This window comes from Doryrhamphus excisus, chromosome 10, assembly GCF_030265055.1.
Source record: "Doryrhamphus excisus isolate RoL2022-K1 chromosome 10, RoL_Dexc_1.0, whole genome shotgun sequence".
Lineage (NCBI taxonomy): Eukaryota > Metazoa > Chordata > Actinopteri > Syngnathiformes > Syngnathidae > Doryrhamphus > Doryrhamphus excisus.
The window spans coordinates 1,681,270-1,705,896 of record NC_080475.1 but is presented as its reverse complement, the minus strand read 5'-3'; the positions used below and the strand labels follow the sequence as shown (position 1 = coordinate 1,705,896).

At 42.8% G+C, this 24,627-nt stretch overlaps 2 protein-coding genes across 6 annotated transcripts; both read left to right on the top strand.

Annotated features, from left to right (window-relative positions):
• Positions 1-952: 952 nt before the first annotated feature.
• si:ch211-261d7.6 (zinc finger protein 658B) lies at positions 953-8,174 on the top strand. The gene is made up of 2 exons (XM_058084315.1): positions 953-1,472; positions 3,057-8,174. Exons 1-2 carry the CDS (start codon positions 1,358-1,360, stop codon positions 6,794-6,796), a joined length of 3,855 nt encoding a protein of 1,284 aa, XP_057940298.1. The 5' UTR covers positions 953-1,357; the 3' UTR covers positions 6,797-8,174.
• LOC131136941 (uncharacterized) lies at positions 4,483-24,429 on the top strand. 5 transcript variants are annotated; one of them, XM_058084311.1, is made up of 10 exons: positions 4,483-4,541; positions 8,517-8,606; positions 10,838-11,261; positions 13,021-13,509; positions 14,686-18,147; positions 18,921-19,103; positions 19,177-19,257; positions 19,955-20,117; positions 22,234-22,414; positions 22,488-24,429. In XM_058084311.1, exons 3-10 carry the CDS (start codon positions 10,868-10,870, stop codon positions 23,709-23,711), a joined length of 6,177 nt encoding a protein of 2,058 aa, XP_057940294.1. In that variant the 5' UTR covers positions 4,483-4,541; positions 8,517-8,606; positions 10,838-10,867; the 3' UTR covers positions 23,712-24,429. The 5 variants fall into 5 exon arrangements, with proteins under 5 accessions (XP_057940294.1, XP_057940295.1, XP_057940293.1 ...); XM_058084314.1 differs by lacking the exons at positions 4,483-4,541; positions 8,517-8,606 and adding an exon at positions 9,656-10,406 and having other exon boundaries at positions 22,488-22,613; positions 22,679-22,856; XM_058084312.1 differs by lacking the exons at positions 4,483-4,541; positions 8,517-8,606 and adding an exon at positions 9,655-10,396.
• The last annotated feature ends 198 nt before the right edge of the window (positions 24,430-24,627 follow it).

The following is a 24,627-nucleotide window of genomic DNA, read 5'->3' as shown; positions in this document are numbered from 1 at the left end:
ATACATTTAGGAGGAAAAAGATTAAGTACGTTATTGACACACAGGCTTTTGCGGGCTAAAACAAAACATGGGATGCTGTGTTGCACAAGAAGACGGTTTAGAATGTTCTTAGGTTTTCTCCAACTTCTTCCCACATAAAAAAATACATTTTAGGCCATAAAAAAATACATTTTAGGCCAATTGGAACTCTAGATTGACTGGCCACCAGTCCTGAATGTACCTTGCCTCTCACTCCTATATACAGCTGGGATAGGCTCCAGCTCAGTTGTGACCCTAGTGAGAGAAAGCAGTGCAGAAAATGGATGTATGTGTAAGAATTCTGGAATTCTGCATCGTAAATAATTGTTGAATTCAACAAAACCTCAAGGATGGCACATGTTTGAAATATGTGTTCATCAGATCTGCATAAAATTAAGGTGATTTAATATCAGTCAGCCCTGTTTAAACACAATGTACAATACACTGTGTTTTATGGAAGCCCGTTTCCGCCAATGAAAAAAAAATCTCAATGGTAAATCGAAATTACGAGATAAAAAGTCAAAATTTTTACATAAAGTCGAAATTATGAGATACCAACTGCGCATGTGCCGCAGGTGCCGTCTTTTTCACAGTCGTCTTCGTCACTTGGCAAAATGGCTAACAAGCTAGCCACATCCCTTTTATTATTTCGATGCCTCAAAATTATTCCCAATGTGCGTTTGCTTAGTACAATTCCATGTGAATTCGCAAACAAATTATTTTTTGGGGTGAAATTAGTATTTCACCACTTGTAAAGCCATACTTAAAGTACTCCTCAATGTACTCACAATCCATGTCTGAACAGGAGAGAAGAGTTGCTGCTGTGGCTCTTCGACAAAGCTATCTCATTATTATGACTTTCTACCTCATAATTTCGACTTTTTATCTCGTTATTTCGACTTACCATTGGGATATTTGGGATACACATTCGTGAAAACTACTTATTTAATTTGAAACTAAATTTGTTTTGTAGTGCGTCAACACCAAGCAAGAATAATTACAACTGTAGGCTTAAATCGCGCCCCACTAGACTCCAATCAATCCCAAGCACCCCTGCGTTAACAAAACAGAAGAAGAAGAATTTCACTTCCGCCCAGAGATGGAACCTTAATTCTGTTATATGCACGAGCAGTCTAATCGTTACTTAACTATTTTTTCACCGTGCTTGGACAAACATTAAGTTAAATTTATTTGAATAATGGACTTTAAAATCACCCACGCTCTTTCATCCGTGCCAGTTTTGCCCAGCATCTACACTAATGTAGACGACTTATGATAGGCGCTGCTCAGCGAACTAACGTTAGCCACAGTCAAGCTAACCAACTAGAGCCGTGCCAAGATGGACGAAGCTGCGGCGGAGGTGATGGAAGCCGTCCCGACAGAAGAACAGTCAGTCGCTTTGGATATAACATCCTCAAACGACGGTGTGACACCGGCTGAGGGTACCGCAGATGGTAAATGTCAAATTTTCTTTTTAACACGGACAAGAACGGCCATTACCCATTGGCCTTGGAGCAACGTTTGCTGGTTCAATATTGGAAAGCACACCATTGAATATAAACTACTGTGTGATTAAATCGTGCTAAAAGTTCTAGTTTATGGATTAGTTTAAATAACACTTTTTCTGGCAATGTACTATAATAATAAATAAAATAAAACTTGGGAAGTTGGAGTAATAAACTGTATTTCTCTATAGCAGGCCAGGTTTGGCTATGAAAAACGTCATCTAATTTGCGTAATTGGCCGTGACACACAAGTCGCGTTTTGGTGAAAGTCGAACATTCACTCTACACGGAACACACTAAGGACATAAAATACAGTAATAAAACACTAAATACAATAATTATATCTGTCAATATTAAGACCACAAAACTAGTTATTTGTATTGCTTTCAGAGGAAGTTCTGTATGTATAGTGTTTAGAGGTTTGTGATTTCCGAACACCTGTGAACCTACCGTGTGCGGCGACATGCATTAGCCTAGAGTAGCCTGCTTTCTGCATTTACAGTGCTTGCTCATAGACCCCCAGTGAGAGAGTAGTGCGGCTGCGCAGGAGCCGCGTGCTATTCTTCCGGTGTAGTGTTCTCGTGTTCGTGAATGACATTTTCATAGTTTTCTTAAAAAAAGGAACGTAAACCGAGGGCCACCTGTATTGTGTTTGTACACATATTTGCATATATAAAATGTCATTTAAACTGTAGTATTAAATCAGCATGTGAGGGTAGATAAGCTAATTTCTTTAACAGCCAGATGCATACAGCTCTAATTCCGACTGTTGTATGATAACATCAATAAAACCACACACACACACACACACAACCATGAATGGTAATGGTTTTATTTAATTTGCACATGCATCAGATTACAAGTGAATGCATCACATAATCAGTTCACAGTTCCACATGTCCAAAAGGAGTAGGAAGAAGCAAAGCTTATTAAATCCTACCCCTCCATCTGGTACTTTTACAATCAGTAACTGTTACATTTGTTGTTAAAAATTGTATTGTCACGTACCGAAGTACGAGGTGATATGTCCATACAATGACATAATTTCAACTTTTAACATACAAACTAGCAACATGACTTACATTTGACATGGCTTACTGTTACATTTGTTCACTTCCTGCTTTCCTAATATAGTTTAATATTTTATTTTTTATTTTATTTTACTTTATTTTAATCTATTTTATTTTATCTTTAATGCTTCCAATATAGGATCTCTTTAAATGTAAAAAAAAAAACTGTCATCGAGAATGACTTCTGCAGCAATATATTACAGAAAGTGGCTGAGAGAATCTGTGTGAAAAGAGGTTTTATCAGTATGACCTTGAAAATGAGAGCTATGCCCCCCCCCCCCCCCCCCCAATATTTTGCTTACGCTCATACAATTTTAAGTTTTGAAGCTTTGAGGGTTAATAATTTACAGGCTATAATACAAAAAGCAGTATATAGCATTGTACATTAAAATGCATTAGGACTATGATAATGAAAACAAAATCCAAAGGTTTTCAAGATATGTATTATGTGCTCTATTTCTAGGGCTATTCTCCTGCCAAGATTGTGGAGAAACCTTCAGAGAGGAGGCAGGCCACTTGGAGCACCGCCATCAGCACCCTGACGGAAGCTGCCTGATGTATTTAGAGCCGGTGGAAGATTTGGATGATGCCGACAAAGATGGGGAAAGTACAAATTACTGCCATTTGTGCTCACAGTCATTTGTCGATTTGAGTGAATTCCACTCACACATGGAGAACCACCATAGCCAACCCTCGGGTACTCCGCAGATTTCCGGGGCGACGAAGCAGAATACCTTTGAATGCGCTGAATGCGGCAAGAGCTATTCAATGCTGGGACACTATCTCAACCATCAACGCACCCATATACAAGCGTCCAAATCCTTGTTTAAAGACCTGGAACAGTTGAAGAAAAAGTCCTTTCAGTGCGAGTCTTGCGGGCGGAGTTATTCCCGTCAGTCTGCTCTCGATGCACACCGACGTTGTCATGAAGAAAAGTTAATCAAACCTCGAAACAGGACTTCAGATGAATTGATTCCTCCCGCTGAGACGGTACTTGAAGCCAAGCCATTTGAAAAACCGACTCGTGCCGCTCCGGAGAAGCTTATCAATTGTCCGTGCGGTAAATCCTTTTCTTCTTTGCAAGGCTTGAAAACACACCAGCGATTCAGCCAGTCCAGCGAGTGCTGTACAGCCGAAGTTAAAGGAAAGCAGAAGAAACATGTATTCTACTGTAAGGAATGTAGGAAGATGTTCCACGGCCATCTTGCCTGGTTCAACCACGAGAAATGGCACGAAAACCGCTCCGAAGGATCTCCAAATCGATTCCCGTGCGAGGTGTGCGGGAAAGTGTTTATGACTCAAACCTTCTACTACAGACACCACCGCATGGTGCACAGCAACGAGGTCCCGGCGAAGTCGTTTCTCAACCAAGTAGACCAGCTGCAGAAGAGAGCGTATGAATGTAGCGATTGCGGCCTCACGTTCTCCAGACCGTCGGCGTTTCACTCTCATCGGCTTCAACACACAAACGGGGCGGGAGCGGCCTCGACGCATACACCCGCGCGTCAGCAGATGACTCAGGAAGGGGAACAGAAAGAGACTCGAATATTGCGATACCAAGCAGACGCCGAGAATGTTCTTCGGCTCAAAGGCGAAGAAGAACCCGACGCAAATGACGAAGATACAGAGAGTTATGAACCCGGGGATTTCAATGTCTTGGTGATCAGTGGCAGTGAATCCGAGGACGACGCCGTCCAAGACTCTCATCTCGATCAAGAGCCAAGAGGATCCAGTCCCCCTGTTTCAAAACCAGACCTGGGCTTGAACATTGTACAGGTTGACCTCGAATCCAGCAAGGAGCAGCGCCCCCCAGCAGCGACGGAAGCCGAAGACAAAGCGCCGGCAAAAAGACTTGATTGTCCAGATTGTTACCGGTGGTTTACTAGTGAGGCGTCTCTACGGGCTCACGTAGTGTGGCACAACTTTCGTGAGAGGAGACGCAAGAAAGGTCAGTCCGTGGAAGTTTACACATGTGACAATGAAGCTAGTTACGCTGCAGGTGATGCTACAGAATATAAGACGCAGGAATTAAGCCAGGTGGTGCAATTAGAGGACGAGAGCGTCGCGTGCGACAACTGCGGCGTGTACTTTTCCCATTCGTGTGCGTACGTCTTTCATCAGTTACATCAGCCCAACAGAAAGCAATTGCTATGTCGAGATTGTGCGACGTCTAACTCGCCGGATTTGCTAAATGACGCAAACCGCTCTGCAGACATGTCTGTTCCAAAAGCGTACAATCCAAAGAAAACCCTCCTAGGCCCTAAGATCTACCACTGCGAGCAGTGCGGAAAGGGTTTTTGGTCTTTAGGTGCGTACTCGCATCACAAGCAAAATCCGAGTCAGTGCGTCGACGTGAGACTCAGGACCGGGGTCGCGCAGCCATCGCACCGCGGGCGTTCCCGCTGCAGTCTTAAAGTCGCGTGCCCCGTTTGTGGCCGAAAGTTCCGTCACAAAGGCATTATGACGTTGCACATGCGCACGCACGAAAACGGCAACCACAAATGCGACCTCTGCAACCGATCGTTCCGTCTGTTTTCCAGCCTCCTCAGGCACCAGGTTGTGCATAACGAGCACCTCCCCCCACCTATTAAGTCCTTCCAGCATCAGGTGGAGCAGCTGCAAAAGAACACGTACAGCTGCCCCGACTGCGGGAAGCTGTTCTCCCGGGAAAAGGCCCTCAAGTTTCATATGAAGTATCACGGCTATGAGAGCGGGCAATCGCCTTCGCCGCCCAGATCCACACAGGAGGACTTCCAGTGTGGCGTGTGTCTGACGTATTTCAAAAACAAGGCTTCTTTGAGGGCTCACCGAAAGATTTGCATTAAAAAAGAATATCAATCAACAAATGATAAGACAGAAAACCTAAATGATGTTATTGATGGGAAGTCAAAGGAAAGCCTGCTACATAGTACGGTTTTAAAGCAAGAACTGGACCCTGAGGAGCTCCACATTGAAAGCCCATATACTACACACCACTTGGAAAAAGACAATTTGAAATACAAGTGTAAAAAGTGTGATCGGAGCTTTTCTGTTATCGGGGCTTTAAATTTGCATAAACGAATTCATGCTAAAGGTTACAAAAATAAAGCTAAAGCAACATTATCCTCTGAGCTTAGCGAGGAAGAGTTAAGGAAAGACTTTCCCTTTCCGTGCTCGGAATGTGGGAAGCGATATATGTCCAACTCTGCCCTGGGCTCCCACAAAAGATGGCACTCTAATAGGACGTCACTGAAAGAGCGGTCGTCTAAACGGGACGCGTCCACGCCGCCGCCGCCGCCACGGCCTCACATAAGCGCACATGCTGAGACCCGATTGGACTTATGTCCAGACGGTTCGATTTTAGGTGACGATACAGATGCTCAGGGAGGCGGAGCCTCGATCCAATCAGTCGGCAAGCCTCAACCCACCTCAAAAATATACCAGTGTCCCCTCTGCGCCGCAATCTTTTACAAACCTAGAGGCCTCCGTGCCCACAAATGGCGAGCCCACTCAGGCAGTACGAAAGCCCAACCTAAAAATCCAGCGGAAGCATCGGATGTAACCGACAATGTTGCCGACAATAAAAACCTCCCAGCAGGCGGCGAACACAAGAAATTGAGTTCCATCCCAAAACTCGAGTGCAGCACCGCTGCTGTCACGGATGACAATAAAATGGCCGCCCAAGCCCCCGAAGCCTTAGCCGAGATCTCCCTTCCCCTGACCCGCCTTTCCGAGCACACGGGCAAATGTCTCTACAAGTGCGGCAAATGCGGGAAAGCGTTCCAAACCGAGGGGCAGTTAGAAATCCACAAGACCAAGGCAAAAAGCCGGCCTTTCTGCTGCACCCTGTGCTGCAACGCCTTCTGGACCGACAATCAGCTGCAGCAACACCTCACCTGGCACGATCAGGTGCGATTTCGGCTGCCCAACGAGGTCCGCTTACGCCTCAGTGCCGCTTTGACGTCAAAGTCGCTCAAACCGGCGGGAAAGTCCTTTCTTTCCCCGTCCGTGTTGCCAAACCGAAAATGTCCGCATTGTCAAAGCGGCGCGTGTTGTTGCTCGAATCCGCCGCTTGGTGGCTCGCAACACCAGGCGTCTATTGGTGGCCCTGATCCAGTCTCATCCGGAGATTCGGGCCTTACTTGTCTTGAATGTGGAGCTCTTTTTAGTCAAGAAACTGATTTACACCAGCACTATACCAAACATGCACACGGCATGTTTTAAAAGAAAAGTAACACAAATTATTACAAGATATTGTTTACATGTAAACCTTAATATCGTTGGTATTTGTGGGTCTTTTTTTTGTCAAGAATATACTTGGTACTTTCACTATATTTAGTCTTAATGTTGGTCTCTGAAAGCTTTTCTTTATACTGGATTAACATTCTACACCTTACACAACCTCGCCTTTTAAACATATGCCATGACAACATTCATTCATTCATTCATTTTCTACCACTTATCCTCACGATGGTCGCGGGGGTGCTGGAACCTACCCCAGCTGTCTTGGGGCAAGAGGCGGGGTACACCCTGGACTGGTTTCTAGCCAAATCACAGGGCACATATAGACAAACAACCATTCACACTCACATTCATACATTCATTGATTCATTCATTTTCTACCGCTTATCCTCACGAGGGTCGCAGGGGTGCTGGAGCCTATCCCAGCTGTCTTGGGCCGAGAGGCGGGGTTCACCCTGGACTGGTCGCCAGCCAATCACAGGGCACATTGATTCATTCATTTTCTACCGCTTATCCTCACGAAAGTCACGGGGGTGCTGGAGCCTATCCCAGCTGTTTTGGGTCAAGAGGCGGGGTACACCCTGGACTGGTTTCTAGCCAATCACCGGGCACATATAGACAAACAACCATTCACACTCACATTCATACATTCATTTTCTACCGCTTATCCTCACGAGGGTCGTGGGGGTGCTGGAGCCTATCCCAGCTGTCTTCGGCCGAGAGGCGGGGTACACCCTGGACTGGTTGCCAGCCAATCACAGGGCACATATAGACAACCATTCACACTCACATTCATACCTATGGACAATTTGGAGTCGCTAATTAACCTAGCATGTTTTTGGAATGTGGGAGGAAACCGGAGTACCCGGAGAAAACCCACGCATGCACGGGGAGAACATGCAAACTCCACACAGAGATAGCCGAGGGCGGAATTAATCATGGCAACATTCCCAAGTCAAAATTGAGGCGTTCGAGCTGAACACATGCATTAAAAAAAAAACATTTATATGAATTTAATATATTTATGCATGTCTGAATACATTTTTAACTCTGTTAAAAATCAGAAAAGTACCATCTTATTTTTCTGCTGTCTTTTTAAATCTGGAGGTGCCAAGTTAGCTTAGAGATAAAAAGGCCTGTAAAGCACCAATATGTACAAAATGACCCCTTTTTTCCCTTTTACATGGTGTATTTCTATGTTGCTAAAAAGGACTGTGGCTTTTGTATTGATTTACAGCGGCTCTCTTAGTTTTTGGGACAAGATCTGTAACCGTAAAAGATCTGTTCATGACCATTCCTTTGACTATATGTTAACTTGCTGTTTCTGACGATCTAATAAATGGATCTGTTGTAGTCTGAATTAGTGGCTCATGTAATGAATTCACATTTTATCACCCTAAACTGTGACTTTTTTATATCTTTGTTAAAAATGAGGAATATATGCCATATTGTCATATTGCCGCATTACCATACTTGTAATGTTAATTTATTTTAACATTTGATGGTCTAAAGATTTTTCTGGCTCCGCTCTTAAGAGTTCTAAATCTTCTGACTAAAGCAATCTATCATCAGTGAGCGAAGAGATATCTTCAACTAAATGTGCGTAATGACCTCTTTCCTATCTTTTTTTTTTTAAAGCACTTTCTAGAATACTGATAAAAATACATTTTTTTTTAATCATGACTTTTCTTGCTTATTCTAGCCTACAAGAAGAAGTTCCCGCAGAGGTACTTGGGAGCAAAGTCGACAACCAAGGAGGCCTTGAGGACTGCAGGAGAGCTGCAGAAGGCTGGTGAGGACCAGGGGATTGAATCTGGGAATGGTTGCAACGGGGTCGGTTCATCTCCGACGGAAGGCTCTACCTCCGTGAAGACGGTGCACAAGTGCCACATCTGTGACAAAACCTACGCGTATCTGCTGTCTTTTCGAAAGCACATGCAGCTGCATAAAAAAGGCTCCTCTTTCGCCAAAAGCTTACACGGCGACACGGCTCGCATGTACGACTGCACGATTTGCGGTATGGGCTTCTACAGGAAAACCCGACTACATGGTCACATGAGAACCCACAGATCGCGTGAAGTGCATCGGTGCAAGCAGTGCAAGAAGAGCTTTTGTTCCTTCAATTCGTGGCACGTTCACGAACAGCTCCATAAAGACAAGCCCTTTTGGTGTCTCAGCTGCGCCAAAGGGTTCAAGCTAGAGGATATGCTCGATAAACACCTGCAGAGAGACCATCTGGGGAACTACAAGTGCAACGTTTGCCCCAAACGCTTCCTCACGCCGCCGCAGCTCAACGAGCACCTCAGGAGCCACCCTTCTATGTCGCGGCTTGGCAGCTCACATCTCAAAAAGGCTGACAGTGATGAAAACGACACGGAAAACGGAGATTCGTCTATTCCAAAACAGGAATCTGAACCGCACACCGATAAGGAAACGGAGCAGGACAAAGCCCGAGATCTATGTGAAGATGAAGAGCTTGCCCGCTCTGAAGACTCCGATTGTGGGGAACCTTTACACAAATCGAAATTGTCTGAATCACCGGCTCGCTATCCAGTTCCTAAATACACAGCACATCTAGAGCATAATGGCAGTGACAAACTGGAAGAAAACCAACACAGAGCACATCATAAGTACTGGGAATGGGAGTGTTTAGAATGCGACATGGGCTTTGATGACATGTCTCAGCTTCATGTGCATTATATTAAACACGCCACCGGAGAGGTGCCTTTTATGCAGTATGACATGGAGGACTGAACTGAACTCTACTCTTTTTATTCCACTTTTTTTTTTTTTTTAACCAATAGCGTATGTAAGTCCATTGTGAATTTCAAGTGAAAAATCATGAAGTTTTTTTTTTCATTGTCGACATAAACATTAAAGATGTTTCAAAGAAAAAACACTTTCTATTTCACTACATTTATTGCTCTTTTTTACAAAGGTCGGTTATATCGCAGCTAACTATGCATGTAACCTGAACCACCAATGCAATTTAAGTGCAAGCGTTTCAGCCGTATTTCAAATGCAAAACGCAAGATTATAATTGTTCCGCTTTGGAGAGCACATCCTGGCTTACTAGTGACAGGATTTGTCCAATGAAATACAACATCTTGTCATCCCTTGCAGAAATGTTAACGTTTTAAGTATTTAATCATATAAAATAATGAAGATGTTGGTGCAACAAATGCAACAGCATACAGTAAAGCACATGTATTACCGAGAATAAAAACAACATAATCTGTCTTCATAATATGAGTCATAAAGTGGCATGAAATGTCAAAAGGTAATTGTAAAAATACATAATTGTAAAAATAGCATACAGAAAATTCAGGTAATTGAAGATTTAACAACTTCCTGTTGTGTTTATTTATTTTTAATCGTCTGACAACATTATTGAAAGTCCACATAAAGAGTACTGCACTTCATATTCCAGTCCTTTAGGGGGCGGTACTGCGCTTAAACTATCAGAAGACCCTTCCTCTCTTAGCGGTGCTCCTCTTTCGTGACGTCACAGTGTCTGCCTCTACACGGGCAGCTGGCATCTTTGCTTTGTGTGAAAGGACGCTGTGATGTTTTTGTGGACCGGTCAGTTCAGGTATTACTATATTTACGTCCTAGTACAAACATATATAACTACACTACTCACTTTGTGCCAATATAAGAGTGTATATGTTTGAATTTTGGCAGTACTTTGCGATTTCTAGCTTGAATTACTGGGCTGTAAATCCCTGAATTTATGCTAACTATGCTACCGTTATCAGTGTATAAACCGCTTACTTTGTGTTTGTTATTAGTGTTTTTAGTCCAATGACAAATAGATGAATTTAGGTCATATTATACAGCCGACAGTTCCACTCCCATTTCCATCACGCGTCTTTTGTAATACAAATACATAATCCCATTCATTCTACTGCCTGTCCATTTGGTAACAAAGAATACACTCGTACTTAAGATATTCCGGTGAAAGTGTTTCTATGACGTTTTAATTTTATATTTTGCTTATCTCTGTGGTGTTTTGATTCCCAGAGACTTGACAACAAGTGCCGTTGAGGCGCCATGCAGAGTCCAGCCCAGGAGGATAGTGGGCCAAACCCACTGAGCACCCAAACCACACAGGACAATGACACCAATTCAACCGAGTCGGCATCAAGTGAAACAGGTGCAAACGAACAGCAGGCTGTTGACAAGGAAGAATCACATCTTCCAATGGAGGACATGAATGGACAAACAAATGAAACACCTGCAGATGAAGCACTTGAATCCTCCCAAAACACTGAAGCAATGGAAGTGGACCAGGGTCCGAAGACCCCACTACGGTCGACACCCAGCACAAATAAAGATCAAGTCGCTGGTGAAGAAAAGTCAAAGAAATATAACAGACGTTTCCCCTCCAAGATGATAGATCCTCTGAAGATGGACATGACCAAGCCAGTGGTGATGCCCCTGACATGTAAGTAACGTAGCATCCTTGTGTGTATTTCCTCATTCCTCATTGTGAGGATAATATTGATTAGTTTCAGTGTACTGTATGTGTTTTTTTTAAGAGGTGTTTTTGTACTTTTTTGGGCATAACACAGGTCAATTAGTTTGGATAATAATGGTTTTATTTCATTTGAACATGCATCAGATTACAATTGAATGCATCACATAATCAGTTCACAGTTCCACATGTCCAAAAGGAGTAGGAAGAAGCAAAGCTTATTAAATCCTACCCCTCCATCTGGTACTTTTACAATCAGTAACTGTTACATTTGTTCACTTCCTGCTTTCCTAATATAATTTAAGTTAAAAAAAATAAAATTTTAAATTATTTTTATTTTATTTTTGTCACGTACCGAAGTACAAGGTCATATGACCATACAATGACATAATGAGTACGATAGTAAGTGTCAATATAGTGATATGTATAGCACATCATGACTGGTTCAAGGCTCTTCATCCTTGTATTTAGCAAACATCAACTGCTTGTATTGTTTCTTGAATTGGCTCATTGTTGCATTGTTTCATTGATTGTATTTAAATAACTGCCATGCTTAGACGTCAGCATGACCCAAAAGTCATTTTTCAAGGTATGACATTTCTTCCTTATCAACACCTTTCACATGCCATATAAAAGCCAAGAATGTGGAGTGGGGGTTGAAGTTGACGTGCAAATTTGGCGGCTAATGAGGTAGCGTCACAGGCTTCAGTGTTTCCCACAGGTCTGCAATTTATATGCGGCAATGTGTTGCAGGTGGACAAGCAAAATAGCCTTTTGGTTTGTGGCACAAACGGGAGGACATGGTTGACGCTGGTGAAGGTAGAAGACAGTCCGGGGGTCGAACAAGCCTGAAATCATGTCTTAAGAGTAGTTTTGGTTATATTAGTGACAGGTGTGCTGCAGCAAAACAGACAGCAGACGGCAGCAAACACCAGGAAATAATCATTCATTCATTTTCTACCGCTTATCCTGGGGGGTGCTGGACCCTGCACCCTGGACTGGTCGCCAGCCAATCACAGGGCACATATAGACAAACAACCATTCACACTCACCGGAGTACCAGGAGAAAACCCACGCATGCACGGGGAGAACATGCAAATTCCACACAGAGATGCCAGAGGGTGGGATTGAACTCGGGTCTCCTACCTGTAAGGTCTGCGCGCTAACCACTTGAACACCGTGCAGAATAGGCTAATTAATCAATCACAATCAACCACACATATTTATATATACAATACACATTTTTAGTTGCTACCCACTGTAGCATCAATATTTTGTCGTGTTGTCTCCTGGTATACATTATGGTTGTTGTTAATGTATAAGTTCTTACCAATCAAGTGTTGACAAAATACTGGATGTTGATGAAGAGTCTTGAACCAGTCATGATGTGCTATACATATCACTATATTGACACTCATTGGATGGTCATATCACCTCGTACTTTGGTACAAGGTGCATTATTAAAAAAAAAAATCTTAAACTGTATTATGGAAAGCAGGAAGTGAACAAATGTAACAGTTACTGATTGTAAAAGTACCAGATGGAGGGGTAGGATTTAATAAGCTTTGCTTCTTCCGACTCCTTTTGGATATTTGGAACTGTGAACTGATTATGTGATGCATTCAATTGTAATCTGATGCATGTTCAAATGAAATAAACCCTTTACCATTACCATAATAAAGACAGATCCTCCCTTTGTTCTAAAATGATGTTCTGTTTTGCCCCGCAGCATCCGAGCTGTCCCTGCAGTGCATCGAATGCCACATCATCTTCAGCGACGCCAAGAGCAAACAGCGTCACCTGAAGGCGAGTCATCCAGCCGAATACGAGCAGCGCATCCTGACAAACGCGGTTTTCACCTGCTACGTTTGTGACCGCAGCTTCACCAACTCCACCGAACTCATGGTCCATCAGAAAGCCCACGTCGAGAGGAAACCCTACAAGTGTCCTCTTTGTAGCCAGGCCTTCAAGAAGACATCCGAACTCACGCTTCATAAAAAGATTCACATCGGGGAGGATGGTTACACCTGCGTCAACTGTGGCAAACTGTTTAGAACGCTCACCCTGCTTAAGTATCACCGTCGCGTACACAACGGAGAGTTGCCGTACGTTTGCAAGGAGTGTGGGGACAAGTTTTGCATGTCCAAAGCTCTCCAGAAACATATGCTGTCACACCTACCGGAGGGTGCCCAAGCTAAAGCACTGAGGAAAAAGCGCGGTAAGAGAAAACACTGGGATGAAGTGGAGCCTCTAAAGTCGAATGACATCAGAAGTCAAACTTGAGCATTTTTGTGAGGGTGCCAGTGTTGGCAAAGTGTGATGATAACCATAGAACTAGGGAAGTGTCATGCTGCTCAGTACAATGTGAGCTTTACACCTAGTTTAATGTTAAGCTAAATACACACATTTGTTTTATATAGTGGCGGTGTAACCTTTTTTAAAACTTGTATGGTTAGTGCGCAGACCTCACAGCTAGGAGACCAGGGTTCAATTCCGCTCTCGGCCATCTCTGTGTGGAGTTTGCATGTTCTCCCCGTGCATGCGTGGGGTTTCTCCGGGTACTCCGGTTTCCTCCCACATTCCAAAAACATGCTAGGTTAATTAGCGACTCCAAATTGTCCATAGGTATGAATGTGAGTGTGAATGGTTGTTTGTCTATATGTGCCCTGTGATTGGCTGGCAACCAGTCCAGGGTGTACCCCGCCTCTCGCCCGAAGACACCTGGGATAGGCTCGGGCACCCCGGCGACCCTTGTGAGGAAAAAGCGGTCGAGAATGAATGAATGAAAGGCAGAATTACATTTAAAATTAAAATTGTCCTGAAAATTGTCCCTTATTGCCCCGCCGTCCCTTATAACCTTGTTTTACGGTACTGATAATTATATTATATTACATTACATTACATTATAATATATTATAATATATTATATTATTTTAAATATTAAATATTATACATACACCTCTGTGTGGAGTTTGCATGTTCTCTCCGTGCATGCGTGGGTTTTCTCCGGGTACTCCGGTTTCCTCCCACATTCCAAAAAACATGCTAGGTTAATTAGCGAATGGTTGTTTGTCTATATGTGCCCTGTGATTGGCTGGCCACCAGTCCAGGGTGTACCCCGCCTCTCGCCCGAAGACAGCTGGGATAGGCTCGAGCACCCCCGCGACCCTCGTGAGGAAACGCGGTAGAAAATGAATGAATGTATGACAGTTAAGAACGTAAAAAAAAGGGTTTTGTGATTGCCGCATTTTAAGCCTGGATCAAGTGAATCCACTTAAGAGGTTTTCACTTAAATCTGTGTTGTATTTGACTTTGAGGTTCCACTCTATGTGTATGATTTCAAGTTCTAAATGTATCAAATGCCGCTATTTATTTCTTTTTTCTGCATCTTCAGATCCCTCCGCAAACAAATATCACTGCTCCATTTGCAAGGCCACCTTCAAGAGTCCCAAGACGCTGCTTCATCATCTTAAAGCCAAGCACAACATATTACCAGCTTCGTTAAAGAAACCGCTCTTTTCACAGCTGAGACATGCGACTCCAGTCATAACACCGATAGCCATTTCCCAACCATCGTTGCTCCAGTTGGAGCCCAACGGGCCTCTCCAGAAAGTCGACGGCAATATCGACACAGAGCCCATCCGCAGGCTCATTGAATCTTTGGAAAACGTCCAGAAAGTAAATAAAGTTGTGATTTTGGGTCAAGTGCCTCCTGATGCTCCGCCTTTGGAAGTGCAGCAGATCTCCGACCTAGCCAAACCAGTTGATTCATATCTTCAACCTCCTCAGTTAGGTTTTTTGGGAATGACTCAGATGGAGGCAAAGACAGCACAAGGAGACTTTCCTATGAACTCATGTGATCCGATGGAGCAGACAATTATATTGGAACCCATTACTCCTGACGGACAGTTAATAAACCCGCCCTTTTCACAATTCGGTTCCCAGATAGTGTCAGGGGAAAGCTTTGCACTCGGTCTTGCTCCGAGTGAACAAAGAATGGAGCCGGAAGGAGATTCGATGCCGCAAACTCAATTCCAACCTACAGTGGACGCTACAAACAACATGGACTCACTGGTTTGCAACACCGAAGGCAGTGACCCCAAGGAAGACCCTGAGCAAATGATCATATTAGAACTAACTCCTGCCCTGACACCAACTGCGGAGCTGGAACATTCCCAAAATGTGACACAGCAGGAAATTACACCCCTATCATCGGCTCCAGCTCCTGAACTGGCGAGCTCGTTTGATCAAAGTCAAGTAAAAGAAGCATCAGTCCCACCAGCCCAGCCTGCAGTTGAGCAGAACATGACATTTGTACAAACCACACAAGTAGATCTCCCACAGGAACCCACACAGGCTCCAGAGGAACCTGGAGATAACCCTCAGGAGGAGGCTTCATCACAGATTCAACCTGAACACCAAGATGAGGTGTCCGAGGAATGTCAAGACAAAACGATGCAGGATGAAAAGCAACGCAAAGGTGATGTAGAAAATGAGACTGAAGTCGTGGATGTTTCGTCCAAAAAGACGCGTCCATCGTCGCAATCCCAAACGAAGCAGGGGCCACAGATCCCGGAGTTACCCGTGAATGTGATGTCAGCTCAAGAGCTCGTCAAAGTACGCAAAAGGAAGCCTGCCAGGGCTTTATTTATACAAAGTTATATGCAAGAATTGATAGGCACCATACTTGACGATGAGTTGCAAAGCGACGGCAAAGCAGCTAAACGCAAAAAAACCAAAAAATCTCACCTTGTTGTAAAATTTAGCCCGCAGAAAGAGAAGAAAAAGAAAGGGAACAAAAAACAAGCGGAAGCGATAACGGATCTGGAGACAAATCTACCACAGAATAAAGTACCTTCAAAAAAGAAGGGCGGGATTTCTAATAAAGGTAAAAAAGCAAAAAATTCTGCATCTTCAGGTGATATCAATACAGCGCCATTCACCAAACCGTCACAGGTAAAAGACAAAGTGAAGACAAAAAAAGAGAAGAAAAAGAAGCTGAAAAAAGACGAACAGGTTACTAACGATATAGTTCAAGCTGTCAGCAAACAAAAAGCAATACTTAAAAAGAAGAAAAAACAACCTAAAATAACACAAAAAGAACGACCCCAGAATACAAAAGTGGCCGCTAAATCGCCAAAAAAAAAGGAAGCCAAAAGTAGTCCGAAAACTAGCAAAAGCCAAGCTGACTCACCTGGTGTGCAAATAACACAAGACTCCCTCCTTTTGTTGAAAGGTCACAAACAGCCCCAGTTGAAGGTTCACAAATTGGACCCGTCAAAAACATCGGGGCAGTCACCGGAAGCCCCGCCTCGGGACTCCCAATCCAAGCGCATCAGAGATGGCAAAGCCAAACATAAAACCGTTTCCGGGGGTAAGAAAAAAAGACCTCAAGCCAAAAAACCCCAGAAGTCTCTCTCATTGCTGTCCTTCATTAATATCAATGCCACCCATCAACCACCTGAAACTACCAAACCCAAGACCAGTCGAAAACGCAAAGCGCCCTCCAATGTGGAAACCGAAGGCGTGATAACATCGGCGCATTCCAGGTGCACCTTGGAGTGTAAAAACTGTGGGGAGATCTTCAGTGAAGTAGCCTGTCTTCAGAAGCACAAAGCAACAGTTCACGTTATGGAGAGTCCCGGGCTCACGTACACCAATGGAAACATTTTTGAAGGCGTCTCCAGGTTAGATGTTTGCCACCAAGAAAGCACCACTGGCCTCATGAATCATACCACCGGTTGGGATACTGAGCCCGAGATGCTAATGGAGGACCGAGAACGAAGTGTCTCATTTCCTGCTTTGATTCCGTCCCCTTCTTTACCGGTTCCACATGCCGACGAAGGTAGTAGTAAGCCTCCAGCTTCTCCAAAATGTACCTCTTCATTAGATACAGTGAGAAACCGTGAAGCTTCTAGTGTCGATCCTCTCTTAGACAGCCCAAGCCAAACAAAAGATAATAACGGTCTGATGTCCTCAGAGGAACAGCAAAGTGAAAGCACCCCGAAGAACCTGTGTTCAGAATCTGAAATCCAGTCCACCGTGAATGAGGACATTAAGGAAGATGTTGTTCTTGGAGTGGACTTGGTTACCGTTGGGGAAGACAATGAAAGCGACATTGTATCTTCACGTCAAGGTCAGCCTTTCCATAATGTATCAAGTGAAATAACTAATAAAACAATCAACGGTGCTGGGAAAATTCTGAAGTCTGTGTCTTGCGCCACGCTGCAAGCAGACGTGAAGGAAGAAGAGGAAGAACTTCTAGTCGGAATGAAGCGAAGGAATCCATCAGGAAACGAACGGCGAGGAAAGGCATTGCGTGGCAATGTCAGAGAAACTGAATCGGAGGAACAACATGAAGATTGTCGAGTCATTTATGAAGAATTTAGCTCTGATTCCCCAATGAAGCAGCCTGAGATCGGAACACAGGCTTCCCAGCCAGGGATCAGTCTAGGATCTGATCCCAAAATCGTTACTGGCACTTCTTTCCCCGTTGCATCTTCTACATCGGATAAATCCTTTGCAGCTCCTGAAGAACAAGATGTGGTTGAGCTGGAGTCTGCATCTACTAATGTTCAACCTGACGGGGAGAGTCAGTCTCCAAGAATCATCCTTACAAAGATTGTCCCCCCTGGACAAGGGATACTTCATAGGCAGCGGCATCGTCTTAGCCCAGGGATCAAGGTTGAAGAAAATACATCATATTCTTCACTTGGTGCACCCCAAAATGAAAGCGACAAAGATATCCAGCCTCAGCAGCATCGAGACATTCGAACGGTTCTGGTGAAAGAAGAGAACAGAGCCGTGCTCAATGATGCTCGGGCCACACCGGATAGCAGACAATCTACCAGTTCATGTAAGTACTACATTGAAACTAATTGTTGTAATTGGAATGCCAAAAAATTTAATTAAAAATTAAATTATAAAAAAAATAATTATATAATAATTAATAATAATAAATAATTATATAATAATTTAATTATAATAATAAAACAATAAATTAAACAATGAAAATAAAATCTTATAGCAAAAGGGCCACCTGTATTGTGTTTGTATTGTGTTTGTACACATATTTGCATATATAAAATGTCATTTAAACTGTAGTATTAAATCAGCATGTGAGGGTAGATAAGCTAATTTCTTTAACAGCCAGATGCATACAGCTCTAATTCCGACTGTTGTATGATAACATCAATAAAACCACACACACACACAACCATGAATGGTAATGGTTTTATTTAATTTGAACATGCATCAGATTACAATTGAATGCATCACATAATCAGTTCACAGTTCCACATGTCTAAAAGGAGTAGGAAGAAGCAAAGCTTATTAAATCCTACCCCTCCATCTGGTACTTTTACAATCAGTAACTGTTACATTTGTTCACTTCCTGCTTTCCTAATATCGTTTAAGGGTTTTTTTTGTTTTATTTTTTGTCACGAAGTACGAGGTGATATGAGCATCCAATGACATAATGTGTACCATAGTAAGTGTCAATATAGTGATATGTATAGCACATCATGACTGGTTCAAGACTCTTCATCCTTGTATTTAGCAAACATCAACTGCTTATAGTTTGTTTTTATTTATGCTGTTCATAGACTGGTTATCAATATTTGCTTCTAGTCACAGACATTGAGGAGGCAACCAGCGACTGTCGTGTGACCCCCGACTTCAACAACAAACAGTGCATCTTCTACCCAGTGAAGGAAGAAGAGAAGGAGCTTCCTTTGGGAACTGATCAAACTCACTGTGGAAGCTTAACCACAGAAGCATCCGCTGATGTCAGTCACACGCCGGATCCAACCTGTGAGTTCCTGCTGTGTTCAGTGCCTAGGAACGGTAATAGAAGACCTGGTAATTATGACTTTTATTGATACAGATGACGGACGACACAATGAACCAGACTACCAAGAAATGACAGAACCGGAGATGGAGGTTGATGACTTTACCGATGGACAAGGTTTGTTTTTTGTTTTTTTAATTTTTTGGTCTACATTTTTGGTTGAAATGTACTGCTCTGCCTCTCTTTTCTAATTGCTCCAGGTATAACTTTATTGTTACTGTTATTGTTATTGAGCCAATAGGCGTTGTTTTCACCCTATTTGTGTCTTAGTTAGCTGGATTATGAAAATGTATGCAGTCCTGACTCACGCCAGGAAATAACTGTAAATAACAATGACTGGGAATAAGCCTGTAAAGTGAACAGTGTGTGTGAAGGCCATTTTCTTTCATGGATGTCCCGTAGTAGCAATAACAACAAGATTAGTTGGAATGTCGTTCTGTTTCATCATGTCTTCTTTCCCCCCTTCAGCTTTTTTCATTAGGGTTCACCACAACGGATGATGGGTTTCCATATTGCCCTGTCCTTTCTCTATCACTTTTCTTAACTGCATGTCCTCTCTAACCACTTATAGAAATCTCCTCTTTGGTCCTTCACTTCGCCTCCTCTGTCTCTCCAGCATGCTCCTACCATCCCTCCTCCTCACATGGCCAAACCATCTCAGTCCGGCCTTTCTGACCTTGTGTCCGACTGTAACGTGGGCTGTTCCTCTGACCTGCACATTTCTAATCCTGTCCATCCTCCATTTCTGTTTCATTATGTATGTATAGAGTACATGGATAATAATATTAATAAGCACGGAAAACTGTATTTTTAGCTGAAGCGGAGCAGCAGAATCCATCGGAACTGCAGCGCCTACTTCTCCAGAGTTCCGACGAAGAGGATGCAGGAAGTTTGGAATCATCTCCACCTCCCGTTGACTGTGAAGCAGATGTCATGGCCTATTTCCACAAGAATGGCTCACTACAACCTGGCGTAAAGTAAAGAGCAACCTTTTACTACTTCTTCTTACTTACAGTATCTTATTCCTATCTCAGAGTAGGAAGAGTACACCCCTCACATTTCTGCAATATTTTGTTGCCTTTTCATGGGACAACACTAGAAGAAACACTTAGATAACAGTGTAAAAAACACACATCCATTAACTCATTCAATCCCAGACATTTTTCAAAAGCCGTCCCTCTTGGTGTCGGCCATTTTTTAAATGATTTTGACTGATTTTTCAAGGCACACAGAATATTATGCTATATAGCTATATATACAGTAATGGTATATACCAAAAGAAAGATTAGACTCTCTTCTTTCATCAGAAAAAAGTGTGTTTCTACCTTTTTCCGTTCTTTAGTAATCGAGAAAAAGCTCAGCCTTAGGCATAGCCAATTATCCTCACGAGGGTCTCGGGGGGTGCTGAGCCTATCCCAGCTGTCTTCAGGCGAGAGGCGGGGTACACCCTGGACTGGTGGCCAGCCAATCACAGGGCACATATAGACAAACAACCATTCACACTCACATTCATACCTATGGACAATTTGGAGTCGCCAATTAACCTAGCATGTTTTTGGAATGTGGGAGGAAACCGGAGTCGCTGGAGAAAACCCACGCATGCACGGGGAGAACATGCAAACTCCACACAGAGATAACCGAGGGTGGAATCGAACTCGGTTCTCCTAGCTGTGTGGCCTGTATGCTAACCACTCGGTCGCCGTGCAGCCCATGCCACAACATAGCCCTCAAAAATTGTTGTTTTACATGGAAATAATTTTTTTAAACAAATATAACACCATGAACTATTTACACTTTTTACATTTGTAACTGAGCTGTACGCGTACATGCATTAAAATTTCACTTCAATGCATAACCTCCTTCACACAACAGGCAAGCCATTTCACTTCCTGGTTGCTGCATACTCTTTTCACAAGGCAAAGATGCAGGTTGTTTTCTTATAACGTCAACTTCTGCCACCTTGTGGCCATTTTTTGGGCTTAAAATTTGCTCTCTTCTATTGTGGAGTTGCATCATCCCTTCTTTGTGCCTCTGGTGCAAAAAAAAATTATAAATACATCTTTGGTAGCGAATAAGTTACTGTCCAAACTGCTAATTCTTAACACATTTGTTTTTGCTCCCATTTTTCATTGTTTCTGTGAACACAACGTGTCTAACTCTTCCACATTAATTGTTTACAAATCTTTTGTTTGTGAGCATTCGTAATTCATCCAAAATAAAAATATAATAAAAATATTAACAAATATTAATTATATTAAATATTAATAAATCTATTTAATATAATAGTCTTCAATGCTTCTGCTATACCCTCCACTTTTTCAGTGCTTTGGTTCTTTGCAAAAGCTCTGATAAAACATTAAATTATTATAAATTAATTTGTATTTATTATTAAATTATTAAATAAATGTTTAAATTTTTATTTTTCAACACAAAATAAGATGGAAAATAAATAAGCAAATCAAAAAACAAATGAAACAAGTGAAACAAATTAACAAATTAATTTTAATTTATTATTAAATTATTAAATAAATGTTTAATGTTAATTTTTATTTTTTGACACAAAATAAGATGGAAAAATAAATAAGCAAATCAAAAAATAAATGAAACAAATGAACAAATTAATTTCTATTTATTGTTAAATTATTAAATAAATGTTTGTTAATTCTTATTTTTCAACACAAAATAAGATGGAAAAATAAATAAGCAAATTACAGGTCAAAAAACAAATTAAACAAATTAAACTTTCATATCAAGGCGGAGGCCTCAAACTAGCGCCGTGAGTTTGAGACCCCTGGTTTAACTGTACTGGGAGAAGTCAAGGAGGGGTCTAAAAACCAGTCAGTATCTACAGTCACCACCATTTGCCTCATATACCGTGTACGTTGATCCACAGCATCTCAAGCTTGCTCAATGGCTGACATGTCCAGTGAGTATGCTGGCCATGCAATCTGGGATGTTCCATGTACAGCTCAAAATGGGGCCATGCAGAATCATACTTACAACATGAAGTCATGGCTGTGGATCTCATCCCGGGTTCTCTGTATGCATAAAGTCCAATTCTGATTGTGTTTGTGTTCTCTGTTTTTAATCAAGTGTGATCCAAGCACCAGGAGAACCCAGGGGACCCGTTCATTACTTCTCTAAGTATTTTGACTGGGACACTTGGGTAGACATCGCCCACTGCACCAATCAAACATCCAGCATTCTGAACAGTGTCACAGCGACTGAAGTGGCACGGTTTGTTGGCATCCACATTGCAATGGGAACACTGAAGGTTAGCATCAATGTTTTGTTTTTTCAATGGTTCTGAAAACGTAACGTAACCAAGCTGATTTAATTTCCTGCAGTTTCCCAGCCCGAGGCTCTACTGGGAGGACTTGACTAAGGTGTCCTTAATTGCTGAAGCCATGCCACTTCCACGCTTCCTTCAGCTGTCGCGGATGTTGAAGCTCGCCTCCCCTGCAAAAGATCCGGTGAGAACTCGTTTTGACTTGCAGAATGACTCGCAAGGGGACAGTTCTCATCATCGTGTTAACAGCACTTGCCAAAGAAGAGCGTCAGATGAATCTTTGGACCCTCTGTGGAAGGTTCTGCCGGTATTGTGCCGTTTCCAACAAGGGTGCCGGTCCCTCAGAAGTGAAGGTGACTATGCAGTTGACCAGTATTTAATTCCCTTAACAAGAGAGCACAAAAACAGGCTGGCTCTCCACAGCACCACATTAATCGGATTCGGGGGTTTGCTTCTACATGTGAATCTCAAAGTGGATCTGTCCGACAAAGAGGATGCCGTAGAAAAAATGGTCCCCGGCGGCAGCACGGTGTTTCTTTGCAAGCAGGAACTCTCCACCCCTGCCATGCTTGAGCGGCTCCTAAGTGCCGGGATTCACGGTGCAGGCCGAGTAGGCGGGGCAAGGGGACAGATCGGAGACGAGTTTGTGAGCTCGGACGGAAAGCTGATGCTACGCAGGACTCACTGCGGTTTCATTCTCTCTACGGCAGACCACAGTCAGAGGAACATGGCCGCTCTCATGGCCAACTTTCAGAAAGCCCAGACAGCAGCTCGTCTCAACAGAGATTTGTTAAATCTTTACTCCATCCCGGTCGGTGTCTTTCCGACACGCTGGCCTCTCACCGTGCTCTGGTACCTAACAGACCTGGCTTTGGTCAACTCCTGGCTCCTGTACAGACACGATCACACCACCAATCCTGCGCCTTTGTCTCTAATGGACTTCAGACTACAAGTGTCCAAAGCCTTGATCCATTCCAGCGGTGCAGACTCTCAGCACTCTGTTCTCCCTAATCCAACCTCAGACAAAACTCATGCCAGAACTGAACCCCCTAATCCCAGCACACGAGAAGAAAGCGCCCTCCCCGATGCAGCCACACGGTACGACGGTTCAGGTCACTGGCCAGAGCAGCTGGCCGAAGGCGAAGGCGGCAGGTGTCGTTTCGGGGACTGCCAGAGGACATCTCGGGTTCTATGCCTTAAGTGCTGTGTCTTTCTTTGCATCTCACGCAATCACAATTGCTTTTTGAATTTCCATAATCAGGCAAATTCAGGAACCCTATAGATTCCACCTCGACATTGACAATATGAACATTTGATGTACAAATACAGGGTTATTCAAGTACAATACATACAAAATGACTGCATAATGATTGTTCAGATAGCCTTCATATGAAGAGCTTGCAACCAAAAGGCGCTAAATCCAATTTTCACTAAGTTGCATGTTTTTCATGAGTTTAATAGACCTCTGCCATGTGTATCCAAATCACATATTTTGGGCTTGAAATCATTTTTAAAAATATGAAAAAAAGTGATATGAAATTTATGCTTTCAACCAAAAGGCGCTATTTCCATTTCAGATTTCAACCAAAAGGAGCTAAATCCCTTTCTTTATTCTGAGTGGCCCAAGTTTCCCATCTATTGATAATCTGACCAATCAGAGAGAAGAATACAATTGGCACTGCACATACAGAAAGCCAGTATCAGTGTGCATCCTGTTTTGTTTGTGTACATTAAGTACACGTATGATAGTTACAGTATGTTATGCAATTCAGGAGAACACAAATTGTTTTTACAGTATTCTGTAACATGGAAGTTTTTTTTACGCCATAAAAGGCATGTCTCTACCTTGACACCTCCAACTTTCATGAGAAACATTATTTTACTTGTACTAAAAAACATACAATGTGAAGAGTTTTTAATGAGATGATTTTTGTCAAATTTATTTCAGCCAAAAGGCGCTAAATCCATCATTTCAGCCAAAAGGCGCTAAACCCCCCCCCCCCCAAAAAAAAGAATTTAAAAAATATATAAAATACATGGTGTGTGCAGGATTTTTATAGCATGCATTTTTATGACCTATATTGATAGCTCTTTCATTTGCAGTATAGACTTGATGACCAAATAGATTGATATGTGCGTAATTAAAAATCATTGATTTTCTCAAAATCAGTCAAAATGGATTTAGCGCCTTTTGGTTG